This window comes from Camelus ferus, chromosome 9, assembly GCF_009834535.1.
Source record: "Camelus ferus isolate YT-003-E chromosome 9, BCGSAC_Cfer_1.0, whole genome shotgun sequence".
Lineage (NCBI taxonomy): Eukaryota > Metazoa > Chordata > Mammalia > Artiodactyla > Camelidae > Camelus > Camelus ferus.
This window is the reverse complement of record NC_045704.1, coordinates 17,227,212-17,244,968: the sequence shown is the minus strand read 5'-3', so window position 1 is coordinate 17,244,968 and position 17,757 is coordinate 17,227,212. Positions and strand designations below refer to the sequence as shown.

At 54.5% G+C, this 17,757-nt stretch overlaps 3 protein-coding genes across 15 annotated transcripts; 1 reads left to right on the top strand and 2 right to left on the bottom strand.

Moving 5' to 3' along the window:
* On the bottom strand, window positions 1-8,430 carry TMEM145 (transmembrane protein 145). Of its 6 annotated transcripts, none has more exons than XM_032485976.1 (15): window positions 8,215-8,428; window positions 7,367-7,441; window positions 7,169-7,246; window positions 6,997-7,083; window positions 6,812-6,913; window positions 6,628-6,712; window positions 6,451-6,522; window positions 6,263-6,331; window positions 5,870-5,950; window positions 5,703-5,781; window positions 5,461-5,554; window positions 4,539-4,711; window positions 3,533-3,653; window positions 1,291-1,497; window positions 1-348 (listed from the first exon to the last, which is right to left on the bottom strand). In XM_032485976.1, exons 1-15 carry the CDS (start codon window positions 8,332-8,334, stop codon window positions 268-270), a joined length of 1,524 nt encoding a protein of 507 aa, XP_032341867.1. In that variant the 5' UTR covers window positions 8,335-8,428; the 3' UTR covers window positions 1-267. The 6 variants fall into 6 exon arrangements, with proteins under 6 accessions (XP_032341867.1, XP_032341863.1, XP_032341864.1 ...); XM_032485972.1 differs by having other exon boundaries at window positions 1-819; window positions 8,215-8,424; XM_032485973.1 differs by having other exon boundaries at window positions 1-819; window positions 4,694-4,711; window positions 8,215-8,424.
* Window positions 8,431-10,788: 2,358 nt separating this feature from the next.
* On the bottom strand, window positions 10,789-14,502 carry PRR19 (proline rich 19). 5 transcript variants are annotated; one of them, XM_032485967.1, is made up of 4 exons: window positions 13,766-14,502; window positions 12,927-13,107; window positions 11,413-12,037; window positions 10,789-11,327 (listed from the first exon to the last, which is right to left on the bottom strand). In XM_032485967.1, exons 3-4 carry the CDS (start codon window positions 12,029-12,031, stop codon window positions 10,855-10,857), a joined length of 1,092 nt encoding a protein of 363 aa, XP_032341858.1. In that variant the 5' UTR covers window positions 12,032-12,037; window positions 12,927-13,107; window positions 13,766-14,502; the 3' UTR covers window positions 10,789-10,854. The 5 variants fall into 5 exon arrangements, with proteins under 5 accessions (XP_032341858.1, XP_032341859.1, XP_006175121.1 ...); XM_032485968.1 differs by having other exon boundaries at window positions 13,856-14,502; XM_006175059.3 differs by lacking the exon at window positions 12,927-13,107.
* On the top strand, window positions 14,401-17,106 carry PAFAH1B3 (platelet activating factor acetylhydrolase 1b catalytic subunit 3). 4 transcript variants are annotated; one of them, XM_014550937.2, is made up of 6 exons: window positions 14,401-14,535; window positions 14,919-15,012; window positions 15,217-15,306; window positions 15,994-16,110; window positions 16,189-16,311; window positions 16,770-17,106. In XM_014550937.2, exons 1-6 carry the CDS (start codon window positions 14,414-14,416, stop codon window positions 17,058-17,060), a joined length of 837 nt encoding a protein of 278 aa, XP_014406423.2. In that variant the 5' UTR covers window positions 14,401-14,413; the 3' UTR covers window positions 17,061-17,106. The 4 variants fall into 4 exon arrangements, with proteins under 4 accessions (XP_014406423.2, XP_032341860.1, XP_014406425.1 ...); XM_032485969.1 differs by having other exon boundaries at window positions 14,504-14,535; window positions 15,122-15,306; XM_014550939.2 differs by lacking the exon at window positions 14,401-14,535 and adding an exon at window positions 14,620-14,761.
* The last annotated feature ends 651 nt before the right edge of the window (window positions 17,107-17,757 follow it).

Genomic DNA, 17,757 nt, shown 5'->3' with positions numbered 1-17,757 from the left:
TTATAGATTAAAAACTCGACGAATCCTCTTTATTTTGGCAAGAAGGGGAAAAAGTCTTTCTGCCAGGGACCTGAGGGAGGGCCTCCGGGATGGAGATAGGGTGGACAGTGTACGGGTACGAGATCACAGAGATCCAAGGGAAGTTTTCAGAATCGAGACTAGCTTCACAATATCCGTCCTGGGAGCAGTGGCTTGGAGTCGCGGAGTCCTGGAGAGTCATGGGCAGGATCCCGGCGATCGTCCCTGGTGTTCCGGGGTCCGGCGGGGTCAGAAGTCTCGGAGGGGGCCAGGGGGCCGGAGGTCACGGAACAGCGGGAGCCCAGAATCCGGTGCCGCTCGGGGCAGGGGCTGAGGGAGGGGACGGGGAGAGCGGCTCCCGCGGGACCGTTTGGCACAAGAGTAGGGGTAAGGGAAGGGAGGGGGACATTACGCACCCCTACCTGGGCGCGCGGGGTGGGGAGATTTGGGAAGGCCTGGGATGGCAGAGCCCTGAGGCCGTAATAGAGCGGGGATCCAGAGCCCGGCCGGGGCCCGGCGCGCGGCCCATGGGGCAGGGGCGGGCAGGGGTGCTCAGACCGGGGGTGCGGTGCCCCCGGCCGTGTGCATGCTGAAGTATTCGGTGAAGCCGGTGTGCGGCGCCGCTGTCTGGGGCACGAGCGGCTGGTAGGGCGGCGTCGGGCCATCCCAGCTCGGGTCGGCCGCCTTGGGGAACCGAGAGGGAGGGGGCGGGGAGGCCGCGCCCGGCTCGGCCATGGTCACCACGCGGCCCCTCGGGGCCACCGCCGCCGCCACCGCTGTCTCCTCCACCTGCTTCCCGGCCTGGGAGGGGGGTCAGGGTCAGAGGCCGTCCGGGACCGACGGGGGGCAGATGCGGCCCCGAAGGCCCGTCCCCCTTCCCCTGGATGATCCCCCCTCCCGAGGTGTGGGCGCAGGTGTCAGTCAGGGGCGCCTGGGCAGTGGGGCCAGGTACTCAAGGGGCGGCGTCGGGGTGCGCCGGGCAAACTCCGGCGGCTGCCGGGGAGGGGGAGGAGAACCGCGGAAGGCCGGCGGCGGGGGCACCGCGCGGGGCGTCTGCGGGGGCGTGCGCAACAGCGCCAGGACCCAGTCAGGCAAGGTGGGCGCGGGTGCTGGGGGACAGTCGCGGCGCGGCGTTGGGACGCGCGGGGTGCGAAAGGCAGGGGGTGGGCTCAGGTGCCTGGGCGTGGAGGGCGGTGGAGGGGCCGGGAGCGGGGTCAGGTACTCCAGGGGCGGCGCCAGCAGCTCCTCGGGCGCCGGGGGCGCGGGGCTTACGGAGGAGGCGGGCGGGGGGATGGAGAAGAGCTCCGTGAAGTTGGGCACCGAGTCGCTGATGAACGTCACGTTCCCATAGACGTGCTGCGGGAAGGCCTTGTCTGCGGATTGGCCCCCTCCCGGGCCAGGGACTCCGGCAGAAGCGATCTGAGACGTGCGCACATGGTACGGGAAGTTCTTGTTGGCCGCTGAAGGGCGTGTCATGATCTGGGGCGAAGGGCAGGCGCGGGTTGCAGGACTGTCCAGGGATCAGACTGCCTCCATAAACATGGGGACCTAAGGATTCCCCTTTACTTGACATCCCCGATGCTTCCCTGAAACCCTTCAACTGAATTAGGCCCCTCCTCTGGGCTCGCACAGTGCCCAGGGCTCTAACCTTTTCCATCCATCACAAATCTTATTACTCTGCCGATGCTTCCTCCATCAGAGCCCTGATCATCGAGTTATCACTGACTGGTTAAGCTGTCCAGAATGATAGCTACTAGCTATATGTGGCTATTTAAATTTAGATTAATCAAAATTAAACTAAAACTTTTCTTTCTCAGTCACACTAGCTGCATTTAAGTGCTCCATAGCCACATGTGGTAGTAGCTATTGTATGGGACAGCACAGATTGCAGAATATTTTCATAAACACAGAAAGTTCAATTGGACAGCAAGTGACCGACTCTAGAATGTTAGCTCCATGAGGGCAGGCACTTGACTGTTCTGTTTCCTGCTGAATCCCCAATACCTTCTAGAATAGTACCTGGCACACATAAGCTCTCAATAAATGTTGCTTGAATGTAGAGATGTCTTCCAATTAGCCTGACAGGTCATGAAGGCAGGGACTGGGTGTGACCTTAGCACTACACATGGAAGCCCAGCACAGCCCCTCTAAGATTGTTGCTGAATACGTGAACAAGCAGCCAGAACCAAAGAGCAATGGAATGCCAGAGCTGGAGCTGTGCTGAGCGTTTTTTAGGAAGGAAACTGGCTGAAGGTGAAATTTAGCAGAAAGGGCACTGTGTTTGGTGGTGTGAGCCGGCACCCTATCTCCCAGCCCCACAGCTCATTAAGTATGGGATCTGGGGCACATTGATTATACTCCCTGAGCCTCACTGCAGAAAAGGGGTTGCAGTGCATACTTGGAAAGATGAAGAGAGGGTGGAAATGAAAACTCCTGGTGCAGAGCCTAGCACGTGGTGAGTTCTCAGCATTTCTTCTCTCTCTGTCTCTTTCTGACTTCCTGCAGAGTCTCAAGAGGAACTGTCCCAGGAAGGTGAGTCTGTACCTAAGTCAGGTTCTAGGGTAGAAGATGGGGGACCTGGCCCCCTCCCTCAGTGGCTGAGTATATTCCCTACAAAGAACACATGGTGGACGCCTCAAGTCAGGAGCCTATTTCCTTATCTGGCTCCCTCTCATGCCAGATCTTATGGTCTGCTGGAGAAGGACTGGGTTCAAAGTTCCCGTCCGCCTCCCCAAACCACCAAAGGCCATAGAGCTCTGGCAGGTCACCTCCCTTCTCTGGGCATTAGTTTATGCTCTCTGTATAGTGTGTTCAGAAACTTATCCATCTTGTCCTGGAGTTGCTCTGCCAATTAAACAAGAGGGCAGAAATAAATGCATGTGGGTGTTCCCCAGCATGAAACAGAGGCTGGTTTGGGACAGGTACCCACTGGATGGTTGATGGATGGATAGATGAATGAATAAATGAATATAAGAACTGTCACACAAAAGGCTGATAGGATGTAAACCAGGGCAAAGAAGAGGTTTGGTGCCAGTAACCCCTGCTGCCATTCAGATCTAGGTTACCTGGAGCCCCAGCCTGACCCATCCCAGCTGCTTCTTCCTGTGATGGAGTGGCAGAGATGGGGCAGAGATGGGAGGATGTGGAGGGGAGAGGAGTAGAGACCAGGGAGCCTAGGGAAGGCAGTGGGGATACAGAAGGGAAAAGTAAGAGTCTGGGGACACTGGGTCAGGAGTGGGAATGGGGAGAAAGGCAAAGAGGCTGGGGTTGGGGCAAGAGGCCAGGACACAAAAGTGAGAGAGAGGAATAGAAGAGGGTGGACTCTGGGGGATATAGTGGAATAGCCTGCAGGAACCCAGCAGGCTCTCAATAAGAGTCTGTTGAACGACTACAGGGATGAAGTGAAGGCAATGGCTCAAGAGCTCAGAACAGAAGGTTCAGGCAACTTGGGTGGGGAGCCTCATGTATCCTCCACCCATTGGTTTTTCACCCCAACCTGGATGCCCAGCCTCACCAGGAACACTCCATGGGCATACAAATGGATCCCCAGCTGGATGCCATTGACAATCTTCTCCCGGGCCCACTTGGGGATCCCGAAGTTGGCGATCAGGGCCATGACCGGAACTGCAAAGAACCTGAAGGGGAGGTATTGGGTCGGTAGAGATACTGTCCCTGCCTTCCACCCCACCCCACCACGGCCCCAACTCCCCTGCTAGGCACACACACAAGCCCCAAGCGAGTCCCAAACTGGAGGAAAGCCAGTGTGAGCTTCAGAAGCCAGAGGTTTAAAGGAGACAGGAATCCCACTGGCCTGGGAAAATCAGGGTGAGGCCAGGAGAAGGTTGAATTTAACTCAGTCCTACCCCACCCCAAATCCTGGCACCTAATAGGAAATCAACAGATGTTTGATGAATGAATTAACATATGATAATAACAATTAAGGACTTAACAGCATGCTAGACCTGTTACTAAGCACTTCACATATATACACACATCTAACTCTCACAGTGACTCTACGAAGCAGGTACAACTTCCATCCCCATTACACAGTTGAGGAAACTGAGGCAGAGAAAATTTAATTGTCTTGTGTAAGGTCACACAGTTTACAAGCTTTAGAACTGGGATCCAAACCCAGGCAATCTAGCTTAGAATCTGCCTGCTTTACTGCTTTATTATGTTGAATGAAAAAAATTTTACAACTAGCTTTTATTGGACATTTACTATGTGCCAGACTTAAAGCCCTCATCTGTTGCCCTATGCATGCTCAAGATAACCCTTTGCAATAGATACTCTTGACAACCTTTCTTCATGGGTAAGCAACCTGAGGCACTCGTTTTTTCATTTTGGGAAAGTAATTTTTTTCAGGTCACAAAGTGAGTAAGTGGCAGCAGTAAGTGACTCTGGTGACAGCTGCCTGCCTTGGAAGCCCATCTGCCTCACTGAGGAGGGTCTGAGTTGGAGACAGCCATTTCTGGGAAGCCGGGGAAGGCAGGGACAGGTTGGGGCCCAGCACATCTCACCAGAGGGTGTAGGCAGCAAAGAAAGGCACGTAAAAGGGCTGCTTCTCCGGGAAGTGGCGCAAGGAGACAAGTACGGCGTAGCTGAACCACACGTAGGCCGCCACCTGCAGCCCGATGAGCCCGTAGCCCGCTGGTGATTCATACATGTACAGTACCTGACCCGGGTCAAAAAACTGGACCCAAGGGAGAGGGTTTGTCATAACTCTGGCCTCAGGCCCTCCACACAGGGACCCCAGACCCCACCCCCAGATACCCAGGGGGCAGAGGTACTTGGTCATGACAAAGCAGCAAGAGAATGAGAGATGGAGATGAAAACATACAGAGGTAAAGAGAGAGAAGGCAAAAGAGAGAAACAGAATATATCTGCTACCGTGGGTCCAACATGGGGCTAAACACCACCACATGTAAGCTTTTCCATTTGCATCAACTTGATGAAGTAGGTCTTATTATCACCCCCCCTTCACAGATGGGGAAACTGAGGCTCAGGGGGAAGCCTTTTGGCCAAAGAGAGCATGATATAAAGCCTTAGAGGTGTTCCCTGGGGTAGGTAAGACCCTCGCAATTTTACAGAAGAGGAAACGGGCCCAGAGAGGGGTGCCATCAGCCAAGGTCAGCCAGCTGGAAAGTGGGAGAGCCCAAGGAGAACCCAGGTCTGGGTGACTCCTGAACTTAGTCGTGACATTCAGCATAAACGTGACAGACAGTGAGAGACAGAGGGAGGAGGAAGAAAGCTACCCAGAGATGGTGAAGAGGGGAGGAATGCACTTAGAGAGACAGATGGGAAGGCAGAACATCACAGAGCAGGAGAGAGAGCGCCAGGCTGAGCCAGATGTGGGGAAGGCTAGCATACTGGTGGAGGAGACCACCCTCTGAGGGGTGGGGAGGCTGGGGCAGAGCCTGAGCAGTGACAGGTGGGACTCACCTCAGCCTCGTAGATTAGCAGCACCACATGGGTAAGGGTGTACAGGGTCATGTAGACAGACAACTTCACTGAGCCTGAGTGGCTGATGCGGCCCCTGGCAGCAGGCCATGAGGGGAGATAGCAGGGGTGGGGGCTGTCAGAGAGGAGGGGGCGGCCACCCCCTCAACCCATCTCTCTGCCCTGCTCACTAGCCCAGCCCCCCTCCCCACCCGCTGTGCTCCCTCCCACCCTAGCCTGGGCACCGTGTCACCGTGAATCCCTTTCCCAGAAGGATGAGCATCAGCAGGAAGATGAGGAAGCTGGAGGAGAAGAGCAGCTTGGCTGGTGGAAGGGAGGAGAAGGCAGCTCAGACCCAGGGCTCGGCTTGGAGAGGAGCCCGAGCACCCTCCTGGGCCCACTTCATTCTCACCCAAGATCTTCAGACTCTCGTTGCCAATGCCATCAGTGGCATACTGGCCCCAGTATATGCAGAAAAACAGGAGGCTCAGGACTGAGGGGAGGATGAGTAGAGAGAGAAAAGGACAGAAACCGGCTTTAGGGCATCACTGTTCCCTAACACTGTGAGCCCTTTCTTCATCCCCATCAGGATTCTAGACCATTTACTCCCACTGACCTCCTAGGAGATTGGAGTCCAGTCCCCCAGACCTCTCCTCCCTTAGACCCAGGAATCCAGACCCCTGGCCCCTCCCCTCCAGGACTCAGAAGTCCGGGTTCCCAGCCCCTCCTCTCTTAGGCCCAGGTATTTTGAGCCGTAAGTCTCTCCTTTCACAGAACTCAAAAGTGGGGATATGCTAAACCTCACCCTCCACTCCTGCTGCAGCCATGAACATTTTATAAGTTGTGTGGAGCAGCTGACGACCTTTCAGCAAATCTAGAAGGAGGGTAGGGGAAAGCTGTTCACAGACAGGAAGGGAGAGTTGCTCATTTCCTCCAACCTTGTTCCCTCCCCCCCCCTTCAACCTCCCCACTCCCACCATGTGCTAGACTCACATCCAAAGTAACAGGAGAGGAAGAAGATGAGGATGAAAATGAGGAAGAAAGTCACATCTGTCTCCAGGATCCCTGCCAGTTTGATGGAAGGAGGTCACTGTTCAGTCAGACTGGGTGTCCCTCAACAGGCTCCCAGCGCTGGGCTCCCACAAAGATCCTGGGTCCCAATATGCTCACCAAACTCATCAGCAGAGAAATGCCGTGTCCAGAAGGACTTGCCATTTGTGAGGATCATCTCATACTCCAGCTGTAGCCCATCTCCCTGTGGGGAGTGTGGAGGCCTAAGGGGGGCCCTGGACAGGGAGGGGGTCAGCAGGAAGGCAAGGAGGAGAAGGCCAAGGTGGCCAGCCCAGTCCCTTACCCCACACTTGCTGAGCGCGATGTACCACCACCTTTCACGCACTGAGCGGAAGCTGCGGCCACTAGAGCAGCTCAGGTAGTGGGTTCCCTCCTCTGACACCACCTGGGGAGGAGTGAGAAGGCTGAAGTCTGCCTGTGCCTCCCTCTGGCCCTTGACCTGCCCACTCCCCCAGGCTGGGCTCATACCTGACAGCCTGACCAGGCATACTGGGTGGTGAGGTTGATGACCTGGTTGTTCTCCGGCCTGATCACTGACTCTTTGGCTAGGCAGTCCTGAGGGAGGAGGCAGGGACATGGTCACTCCTTAGCCTGCCTCAACCTTATCCCCCCTCCCCTACACCCTCCTCACAGCCTTCACCTTGTCCCCAGCCTTGTACACAGCTGGCCACTGGGATGGGTCGTCGAAGTAGAGGAGGATGTTCTGACAGCACTTGGCCTGCAGACCCAGAGATTTTGGGGTTTGAAGGAGTGTGGGGACCTGGGGTAGCCCTTACCTTGGGAGGCCAAGGGAGTATCCAGCTTCATTCAGCATGGCAAATGGTTAGGGAAGGCTCACCTCAGGGTATCGGAATCGGAAGTCCAGTCGGCCGTAATCAGAGAGGAAGCAAAATCTCGTCAGGAACACCCAGTCCTGGAAAAGAGGCCCACTCAGACCGTCATTCTGAGTCCTTTGAGAACTCTCCTCAGCTCCATAATCACCAACTTTTTTTCCCTACTCTGGAGTACCTGGTTTCCCAAAAAGCATAAGGAGACAAAGTCACCTCCCAAATTCTTCTGTGATCCCTTCCCTTTGTGTTCCAGGATTCCTGCTTCAGATGCCCCCCCCCCCCCACGCCGCACCAAGTTTCTTCCTCTCCCTTCAAACACTTCTCCCATTTCCCGGGTACCTGAGAAAGACCCTGGAGGGTCAGATCCCCATCCTGGACACCTTTTGTCCCAGCCACCATCCCACCGGCATCCCCCCGGTTATCCACACATGCCCCCACGATGGTCCCAGAGACCATCCAGTGCTGGGGAATATACCAAAAGGCCCTCTCCTGGTCCTGAGCAGGAGTGTGAACTCGAGGCCCTCTGCGGAGTGAAAAGTGCTGTCCTTTCAGCACCACCTCGGCGTCCCCCACCCCCACCCCAACTCCAACTCTCCCAACCCGGCCTCCCCACCCGTCTCCTGGCTCAGGTCTGACCTCAATGTCCCTCCTACAATCCCCGAGTCTCCTCTCGACCCCACAGCCCCCCTCAGCCTCAACCCAGACCCAATCCCTCACAGTCCCTGGCCCCACCGCCCTGCGGCACTCAGGGACCAACCGAAAGGGGCGGCAGTGGGCGGGGCGGCACCTCCCCCTTCTCCTCCCTCGCGTCCCCCCGGGGCCCGGCGGGTGGCAGGGGAGGGCCCGGCGCGCTCACCTCCTTGGAGCTGAGGTTGCCCCGCACATACTTGGCCCGGGCGCGGGGGGGCAGTGGCAGCAGCAGGAGTAGCAGTGGCGGCAGCAAGCGGCGCAAAGCGGGTGCCCGCGGGGGCTCCATTCCACCCGCTGGGGCTCGGGCCCCGGCCCGGGCTCCGCTCCGGCTCCCGCTCCGGCCCGGTGACGGCGGCGAGAGCGCGCGGGCTGGCTGGCGCGCGCCCCCGATTAAAGGGACCGCTGGAAGCCGTGTTCCCTGCCCCCTCCTCCGAGATAACCCAATCTGGCCCCTTCCCAATCCCCACCGTAGGAGGGGACGCCTCTTTTTCATTCTCTCCACCCATCCACAGCTCCAGTCCTCCCCTCTCGAAGTCTCCTTGATACCTCCGGCTCTTCATGCCCTAAAATGAACTCACATTTCCCCAAGAGGAGCTTCCTCCTCCAGACTGCCATATCAGGATGGCCCATAACCCTCAGACCCCAGTTCTGCCCTGACTGTCCCCCAACTTAGTCCCCAAGCTGCTCTTTGATTGATCATCCCCACCCCCAATGACAGCCATCACCAGCTGTGTCCACCCCAGATCCCATGCACTCTGAATTGCCTACAGAGACACAGAGGCACAGAGTGGGCAAACCATTTATTCTGGGTCACACAACTCCGAGATTGCAGACAGCCCTCAGCCACAACCACTACACCCTGCTGCCTGACCCTGTCCTGTCACTGCTTACCAGAGTGTGAAATCAGTTGCTGTGAGGCAGAGGAGGTAGTATTATGAGAAACCCACAAGCAGACTCTGAAGTCAATTGCTTGGGTTCAAATCCCAGCATTGCCACTTCCTCCCCATAAGACCTCAGCCAAGTCACAGAGGTGTGACCTCTCAGTCCAGCCCCCTATACCCTGGTACTGACCTTATGGTTTCCCAGTGGGCAATGGGAGCCCTGAAAAACCTTTAAAGAGTACAGTCCAATCCTCTCACCTTCATTTTCCTCATCAGATTCCAACACATTTTTAGCTTCATCTCTCTCCCTCTACTGCAGAAAAATTTGCTGCTCTTCAAAAATATCATTTTCAAGGCATGGAAACAACCTAAGTGTCCATCATCAGATGAATGGATAAAGAAGACATGGTGTGTGTATATGTGTGTGTGTATATATATATATATATATACACACACACATATATACATATACACACACACACACATATACATGCATATACAATGGAATACTACTCAACTATTAAAAAAACCGAAATTTTGTTACTTGGGGCAACATGGATAGACTTGGAGGGTATTATGCTAAGCGAAATAAATCAGACAGAGAACGATAAATACTGTATGATATCACTTATATGTGGAATCTGAAAAATACAACAAACTAGTGAATGTAACAAAAAGAGAAGCAGACTCACAGATATAGAGAACAAACGAGTGGTTACCAGTGGGGGGAGGGCAGTAAAGAGGTGAGGGAGTGGGCGGTACAAACTATTGGGTGTAAGACAGGCTCAGGGATGTATCACACAACATGGGGAATATAGCCAATATTTTGTAATAATTGTAAGTGGAAAGTAACCTTTAAAAATTGTATACAAATTTTAAAAATTTAAATATATCATTTTTAAAAACTTTTTAAGTTCAGAGGCCAAGCAGGAAACACAAGTGCATGAAATACTTTTAATAGACACTGTAAGCCCCATGAAAAAGGGGCCTCTGCCACTTGTCTTAAGGCAGTTGTTGAGGAGGAATAGTAGGTCTCCTGCCAGATCCTTTTTCTTTCTTCTTTTTTTTTTTTTTGAGAGAAACTCGAAATGTGTTGGGGTTTTTTTTTTTCAAGCAAACCATCTGATTTGTAACAATAGGCAATTGATTCAAAAATTTAAAATATATTGTAGGCCAAAGAAAAAATTCTCTGGGCCATATCCAAGCCTCTTCAGCCATTCCTGCCCTGATCCTGTACACACAGTTTCTGTGCCCACCAGACCACAAGCCTCCCAAAAGCAGGGCCCAGATGTGACTCACCCTAGGTCCCAGCATGGCCTTGGGAAACAAGCTGAATGAAAACGGCCCCACATCCCCTATTTGCCCTCCTCCAAGCCTTGTACATGCTGTTCCATAGAACATTTCTAGCATTGCCTGAAATGTTCTTTTCCTCCTCTACTAGCAGTTGCTACCAAACAAAAAATACAAGGGTCTTGTGTCAACTCCTCTATGAAGACCTCTCTCATCAGCAGGACAGTCATCACTCCCTTCTTGGTCTATGCCAGGTCTCTCTCAGATGCAACCACTGGGGCTGGAACTGTCTGTGCTCACCACTAGACTGGGCATCCTCTGGGAACACAGACTCAGTCTCACTCAATCTGGGGCCTCAGCATCACCAGAGCTCAGAGTTGGGCACATAGTTGGCCTCAGTGGGTGGATGTGTTAGACTGACTGAAGCCCCAGGTTTCCCCAACCTGCTGGCCTCTGGGGCCCTAGGAAGGTGACAAGTGACAGTACCTTCCCCTCCACTTTGGACCTAGAACTCAGAGCTAAGGAAAGCTGCTCTCCTGGGCTATTCACCAAAAATCAAGAGGACCACAAAGTAGGTATTTTATTGAAGTGATTAGAATGTGGGATTCCTGGCCCCAACCTAGCCTCAGCCCCCCTCAGTACAGTCTCATGGGTGGAAAGGACCAAGCCTCCGGGCTGCTCTGGGCCACCACCCAGGAGAGGCTGGGCAGTGGGGCAGGGGGGCTGGGGCTCCAGTCCAGGGCAGAGGTTCGGGGCAACAAGGGTGATGGTGGCTGAGGCAGGAGTTGTGGTGGGCCAACCCCCCAGGGCCGGGGAGGGGGTGGTGTGGCTATCAGCCAAATACTTTTCAGCAGATCAAAAGCTGTTGGGGGGCCCCAGGCCATCTCCGATGGTGAAGGCAATGAGGACAATGGGGGTAGCCAGGGACCTTTCGGTGGTGCCAGGCTCACCCTGTGCACAGTAGGAGTGCTGCAGGTGTGAGGCATGGTGAAGTTGAGCTCCTTTGTCTTCTTTTGCCTCCTCTGCCTCCCCTCCCTTGGGGCCTGCTCAGGGCTGTTGATCCAGGAGGGTGTCATCCTTCGTTCCTCAGGGCCCCCAGGCTTGGTCCCTGGCAAAGAGGAAAGAAGCACAGGGGACAGATGAACTAGCACAGACAAAGGGAAGGGAGTACAGGGGACAGGAGGTGGACTCACCTGGCAAGGGTGGCTGGCAACTCCGGAGCACCAGGGTAAGGTCAGGCACACAGCCATGGCAGGCCTGTAAGGTGCTCACGATGACATCCCTGGCCTCTTGTACTAGATTTCTCCTGGGGAAGGCCTGTGGCAGAATTAGCTGGCATTGCAGCTCTTCCAGCAGCTGCTCCAAGTCAGGGAACTGTAGGGGACTAGGTGGGCCTGGGCCCGAGCCTCCAGGGACCTTGTTCTCCTTGCCCCTTGACTGTGGGGCTGGTTCTTGGGCCCTGCCTGGGCTTGGGGAGAACTTAGTGGGGAGTTTAGGGGTCCTTGGCTCCAGGGACCCACTGCTAAGCAGTCGAGCAACGTCCAGAGATTTCACCTCATGGCTGAAGAGACCCCGGTGCTCTCGGCTCAGCCGGCCCTGGGTTATGACCACAAGCTTGGGGGCAGCAGGGGCCACAGAATTCCGGAGGACCATATGTGGATCCCGACTGGCCACAGGAGGATCTTGATGGGCCAATGACTGCCGACTGCCCACCAGAGCCTCATTACGCTCCCGCCTGGTCTTCCGACGGCGGACACGACCAGGTTTCTCAGGCCGCTGGAAAGTCTTGGGGGCTGGCCCCCTGGGGTCCATGGCAACCTGGAAGATAAAGATAGGGTGGTCATCAGCATGTAGATAAGTCAAGGACCTAAAAGTGAGTAGTGAAAAGAGGAGATGGTTTGGGGTGAGATGGAAGTATGATTTAGAGAGACAAGGTGAAAAAAAGGGATCAGCAGAGAGCCAACTGGAAAAGGCTTGGTCAGGGGTAAGGTCAGGGAAAAGGCAGAGTCATAGGGGTAGGATAGGGTCAAGGGAGTCACACTGAATGAGAAGATTTGTCAAGGGATAGAGAAAGAGTTAGAGGGAACAGGGATGTGAGGAAATAGCTAGAAGATGGGGGATGCGAAAGGGATCTTGATATTGGAGGGGTCTGGTGAACCAGAAGAGATTTTGAACAGAGGAGAAATCCAGGGGTAGAGGAGATACTGGAGAATGCAGAAGGTGGAGAGATGGTAGAGCGAGAAAGGCAGGAAAGAGGATGTAAGCTGGGGAGACAGAGAAAACCTCGGGAGAACAGAAAGGGCAACAGAGGAGCTATCAGGGATTGAGGCCTCGTCAAGGACGGTCCAGGAAACAAGGCAGGTTGGGCCAGGTGAGGTAAGGATGAGGGTACGATTGGTGGGGGCAGGTTGGGGGAGGGGCACCTCACCTTCTGCTGCCCCAACGAATCCCGCCCTCTGCCTACTCCACGTGGCTGTGGGGTACAATGGCTTCTTTTCCGTGGTGACCCCAGGTTTTGTCGCGCCCGATGCTCTTCCGGGTCTCATGCGCCCGCGCATGCGCGTGCCCCTCCCACACCCTTTGTCTTTCCTGCTCTGGAGAAGAGCAGGCCCAGGGGCACGTGCCAGCGGCCCAGAGTGCCGGTTATAGTCCCTCCTCCCCTCCCCAGCCTCACTTTTGGAAACTTCTTTCATTTGTCCTTAAGTACCTCCCCTTCACCAATTGGCTGTGAGGTCCATTAGGCCCGCCCCCTTCCTCAATGCTGATTGGTTTAGACATCTATTGGCGGACTTTCTCTCAGCAGCGTGAGATGAGACGAAGCGAAGGGAGAGAAGGGCCACGGTAGCCTCTATAAGCAGCCAGTCTCCACACAGTCACAGACCTTATCCCTAGAGAATCAGTACAGTGTTGTCATTCAAAGCTAGGATCCAGAACTAGACTACCCAGGTTCAAATGCCCAGATTAGCACATTTGAGCTCTGTGACCCAGGATAAGTATGTAACTGCTCAGAGCTTCAGTTTTCCTAATCTGTAAAATGAAGTTATTAGCTCCTTCTTACAATTGCTGTAAGTATGAAATGAACCAACATCTAATTTGAAACAGCGCTTGGTGAATGGATGCCTCAAAGCTTTGTTTCTCACTTATCCCCTCAGACTTTCAAATCAAGCTATGCCAGGGTATTCCCCATACCCTAGTAAGCTACATTACCTGTGTAAACTTTCAAAGCCTAACTCCTCAGATACTACTAGGAAATCTTTCACCCTCAGAGTCCTTCTCTTCCTCCTCCCGCAGAAGTCCCCTGTACCTTCCTTAATCACAACTTTGATTCTTCCTGCAGCTCTGTGTCTGGATCTGCCTCCCCCAACATGGTAGGACAAGACCAGGATCTGACCGATTCATTTAAAATTCATTCAGGAAGTACTTGTGAACTTGTGAACAGCCATAGCACTTGGTACCATGACTCAGGTCCCGTTCCAGGCAAGTGAATTGTAGCAAAATATAAACACAGTAAATAAGATTGATCTCTAAATCTTAGTATCAACCTACCTAGAAGGAATAAATAGGTAGGAAGGTCCCACTTGGGAGAGGAGCTACAGGAATATAATCAGGACGTTTAGGGGGGTGTGGGACCCCCACCTGGTCCCCCAGAACAGGGAGTTCTGGGAAGATTTGAAGTCTGAGATTAATTTGGGTCAGCGACCTTAGGTGACCTTGGTTGTGCATGCTTCAGAGCGCAGAAACAACCAACTGACGTTGTTGGACAGCCATAGGTTTAGAGACGGAAGCAGAGGCCACAGATCTGTAAGATGAGCTGTGCGGGAGGGGCGCCAGGCTGGACCTGGACCTTGCAGCATCTCTAATTTCCTTTGTCTTTCTGTATCTTCTACTACCCTCTTTGCAGGGTCAGTGATATATCTGTAATGCAGACATGTAGTTTAGATTTTATGCCATAAAAACTGGTGGTTTTGAGGAGGGGAGGCCCATGAGCAGATAGGCTCACTAAAGTCCTGGCACTGTCTTATGGTGTCTCCTTACAGTTGAGCCTCTAATTTTCACATTTTGCCATCTTCCTTTTCTCTCCCCCACGTCAAAAGAAAATGGGAGCGTCCCCTCCTAGCCAGGTACGTATGAGCCACCCCCTCAAGGGATCCAAAAATGGACCCGTCCACTCATTCCCCTCCCCCCACCACGTGAATGGCGCGCGCGCACACACACAGGCGAGCGCGCGCAGGTGGTCCCCTTCCGCACTTTACTCGCTCTATAGCAAATGGTTTCTTCCCCCGCTTAATTTTCCCCGTCCTCTCTTGGCCTTTCAGGTAGTTCGCTCCTCCCCGTGACGCTGGTAGGGTGGTTTCTTCCTCCTCCCCTCCACGGGTACTGGACGGTCTCGCCTCCCCCATACCCCCGGTGCCCGGGTGCGCTAGCTGCAGCCGCGGCCGGAGAGTGAGCGGCCCGGACAGGAAGCGCCGAGCGAGCCCACTGCGCGGCCGCCGTAGGGGAAGCACGGCTTCCCAATTCCACCTCCCCTCCTCCTAAGTGAAGGTTTCCGCCCCAGGAGAGGAGGCGGCGCCCGGTATCGGCCGTCACCCTCGGCTGGATTGCAGGCTTCGGGACCGTCCATTGTTGCCTGAGGGTGGGCGTGGCGGCGCCACCTCCTCCGGGAACACTCTTGGGCCCACTGTGCTTGCTCATCCTGCAGGAGCTGCGGCGCCAAGATGAGCAGAGAAGAGAACCCAGCCAGCAAACCCACGCCGGTGCAGGACGTTCAGGGAGACGGGCGCTGGATGTCCCTGGTGAGCAACCCCTCCCGCAAAACTCTGGAGTCCGGGGCGGGGGCGCGGGGGCGGAGTGGGTGAGGCTCTGGAGAGCTGCTGGTTCACGCCACTCTCACTCCGTGATTAGGAAACAGGACAGCTGGGGTGGTGCTGCCTAAGGAAGCGGGGCAGGTCAGGCCCAGCAGCGCGCGTGCCATTGACTCCCCCTTTACGTCCCCAAAGCACCATCGGTTCGTAGCCGACAGCAAAGATAAGGAACCCGAAGTCGTCTTCATCGGGGACTCCTTGGTCCAGCTAATGCACCAGTGCGAGGTGAGACCAGTCCCCCTCCTTCTGCCCCACCCAGGCCTGTGCCCTCACTGACACACCTGGACCGGATCTCAGGCCAGGCGGTGTATGGGGTACGCGAAATAGCCTCAGGTAGCCGTAGGGCACTCAGAGTCTCAGTGTAAGTGCCACATTCTGCTGAGAAGGAAGTGTGTGTCCTGGCTTTGTCACATTGGGTTTGTGTATTGTGAGGCTTTAAATGAAGCTTTTTTGTAAGATTGCCTAAGATGAGACTCTTTTGTTTGCTTAAACTAGTAGTGCACAGCCTTAATGGATTTCCGCAAGGCTATAGCTGTTTCCACAAAGTGGAGGTTACTGTAATAGCTCTCCACTAAGGAGGCTCAATTATGGTATCTTTCCACAAAGTGAGGTTAAACCATGGATTCCCTCGAAGTGAGGTTCAACTGGAATATTATTGGTTCAATGCATGGCTCAAGCAGAATGGGTTTCCATAAAGGGAGTCTTGCTTCTATGGGTTTTCGTGAAAGTGAGATTATAATGGGTTTGCATAAAGTTAGGTTTGACCATATTGGGGTTTGCTCAAGGTGAGATTTAACCAGACTGCTTCCATAAAGCAAGGGTCTTTCCATGATGACATTTGGTCAACACTTGGACAGAGGTGGTGGTCAATGCTGACGATGCCCCTGTGCCCACGGCACTTCTTGCCCACAGATCTGGCGGGAGCTCTTTTCGCCTCTGCACGCACTTAACTTTGGCATTGGCGGTGACAACACGCAGCACGTGCTGTGGCGTCTGGAGAATGGGGAGCTGGAACACATCCGTCCCAAGGTGAGCAGGGCTTGGGTGGGCAGCTAGAGCATCATTAGCCTGCTGCCTCACCACTGCTTCATGCGTCACTTTCCGCAGATTGTGGTGGTCTGGGTGGGTACCAACAACCACGGGCACACTGCAGAGCAGGTGACTGGAGGCATCAAGGCCATTGTGCAACTGGTGAACGAGCGGCAGCCCCAGGCCCGGGTCGTCGTGCTGGTGAGAGAATGGGATGGTGGGGGAGGAAGAAAGGCAGTGGTCTGGGACCCTTTGAGGTGTAGCCACAGCTGCACAATTCTGAGCATCTTGGCACCGAGCAGTGGCCTTCAGGCAGAATCTCGCGTTGGCACTTGCTACACCCATCAGACACATTTAGGGACTAATTAGCCCATTTTGCCCAAGGGACTGTTAGAGATTCTACGGGTGTTGAAAAACTCAAAATACTTAAATAGCCAAAAGTTGTCAGGCGTTCTCAGGGCAAATCTAGACTTCATCACTTCTAGAAGGTTCTTGCTGAATGAGATCTCAGACCTGGTTTCAGGAACTACGTTTCTAAACCCCGGTTTTTCATCCCTGGTGTATTCTACAGCTGGGGGGTGGAAAACAGTTTGGCACAGAGAACAGGATACCCAGATGCTGGTAGGCTGCCTCCTTATAATGCTTGGTACCTTCTCCAGGGCCTGCTTCCTCGGGGCCAGCACCCCAACCCACTTCGTGAGAAAAACCGACGGGTGAATGAGCTGGTACGGGCAGCATTGGCTGGCAACCCACGGGCCCACTTCCTGGATGCAGACCCTGGCTTTGTGCACTCAGATGGCACCATAAGCCACCATGACATGTATGATTACCTGCATCTGAGCCGCCTGGGCTACACACCTGTTTGCCGGGCCCTGCACTCCCTGCTTCAGCGTCTGCTGGCCCAAGACCAGGGCCAGGGCGGTGTCCCCTTGCCAGAGCCCACACCCTAAGCATCTGCCTTCCTGCAACATTAAATTTTCATTCTTCAGTCTCCAATTTTCTGCTCTATGGTCAAGCCTGTCTGGGTACCTCAACCTCAACGCTGATACCTGTGACCCTGCAGCTCTGTCCAAGGCAGGCCTCACCAATCCATCAACAGTCAGATTTCTACTATCACAGGAGTGCTGCAGGCAGGCAGTACTAATGAGTAGCACACTAGGTGAAACTAGTTTGCCAACACAACCCTACAGGATCAAGGTCAAGCAAGAATTCTGGGTGATTCAATAGTCAAAGCCCACCCAAATCTGCCCTCCAGTCTGCACATGCTCTTTCCCCTGGCTGGAACTTAACGGTATTCTGGTCCTGGCTTAGATGTGACTTCTTGTGGAAGCTTCCTGACCTTCCCACCCCCAGCAGTCATCCCTCTACACAGGATATGGTTATCTTTCTCCCAAGAGCATGTCCACAGGCTGTGATAGACAGGCAGAAAGCAGGAGAGCTTCCTCTGGCCTGGCTGCAGTGCTAGCTCAGGCCACGTGGGGGCACCAAGAGTCACCGAGGACAGCGCAGTTCTCTTGGCCAACTGGCCTCTCCCACCCAGTGCCACCTCTGGCTCAGACCTATCAGGTCCAACTGGACTGTCAAAGATGAACTGCCCTTCTTGCAGCACCACATCTCAGGCCCTCCCCCAGCTCACGCAGGTTGGAT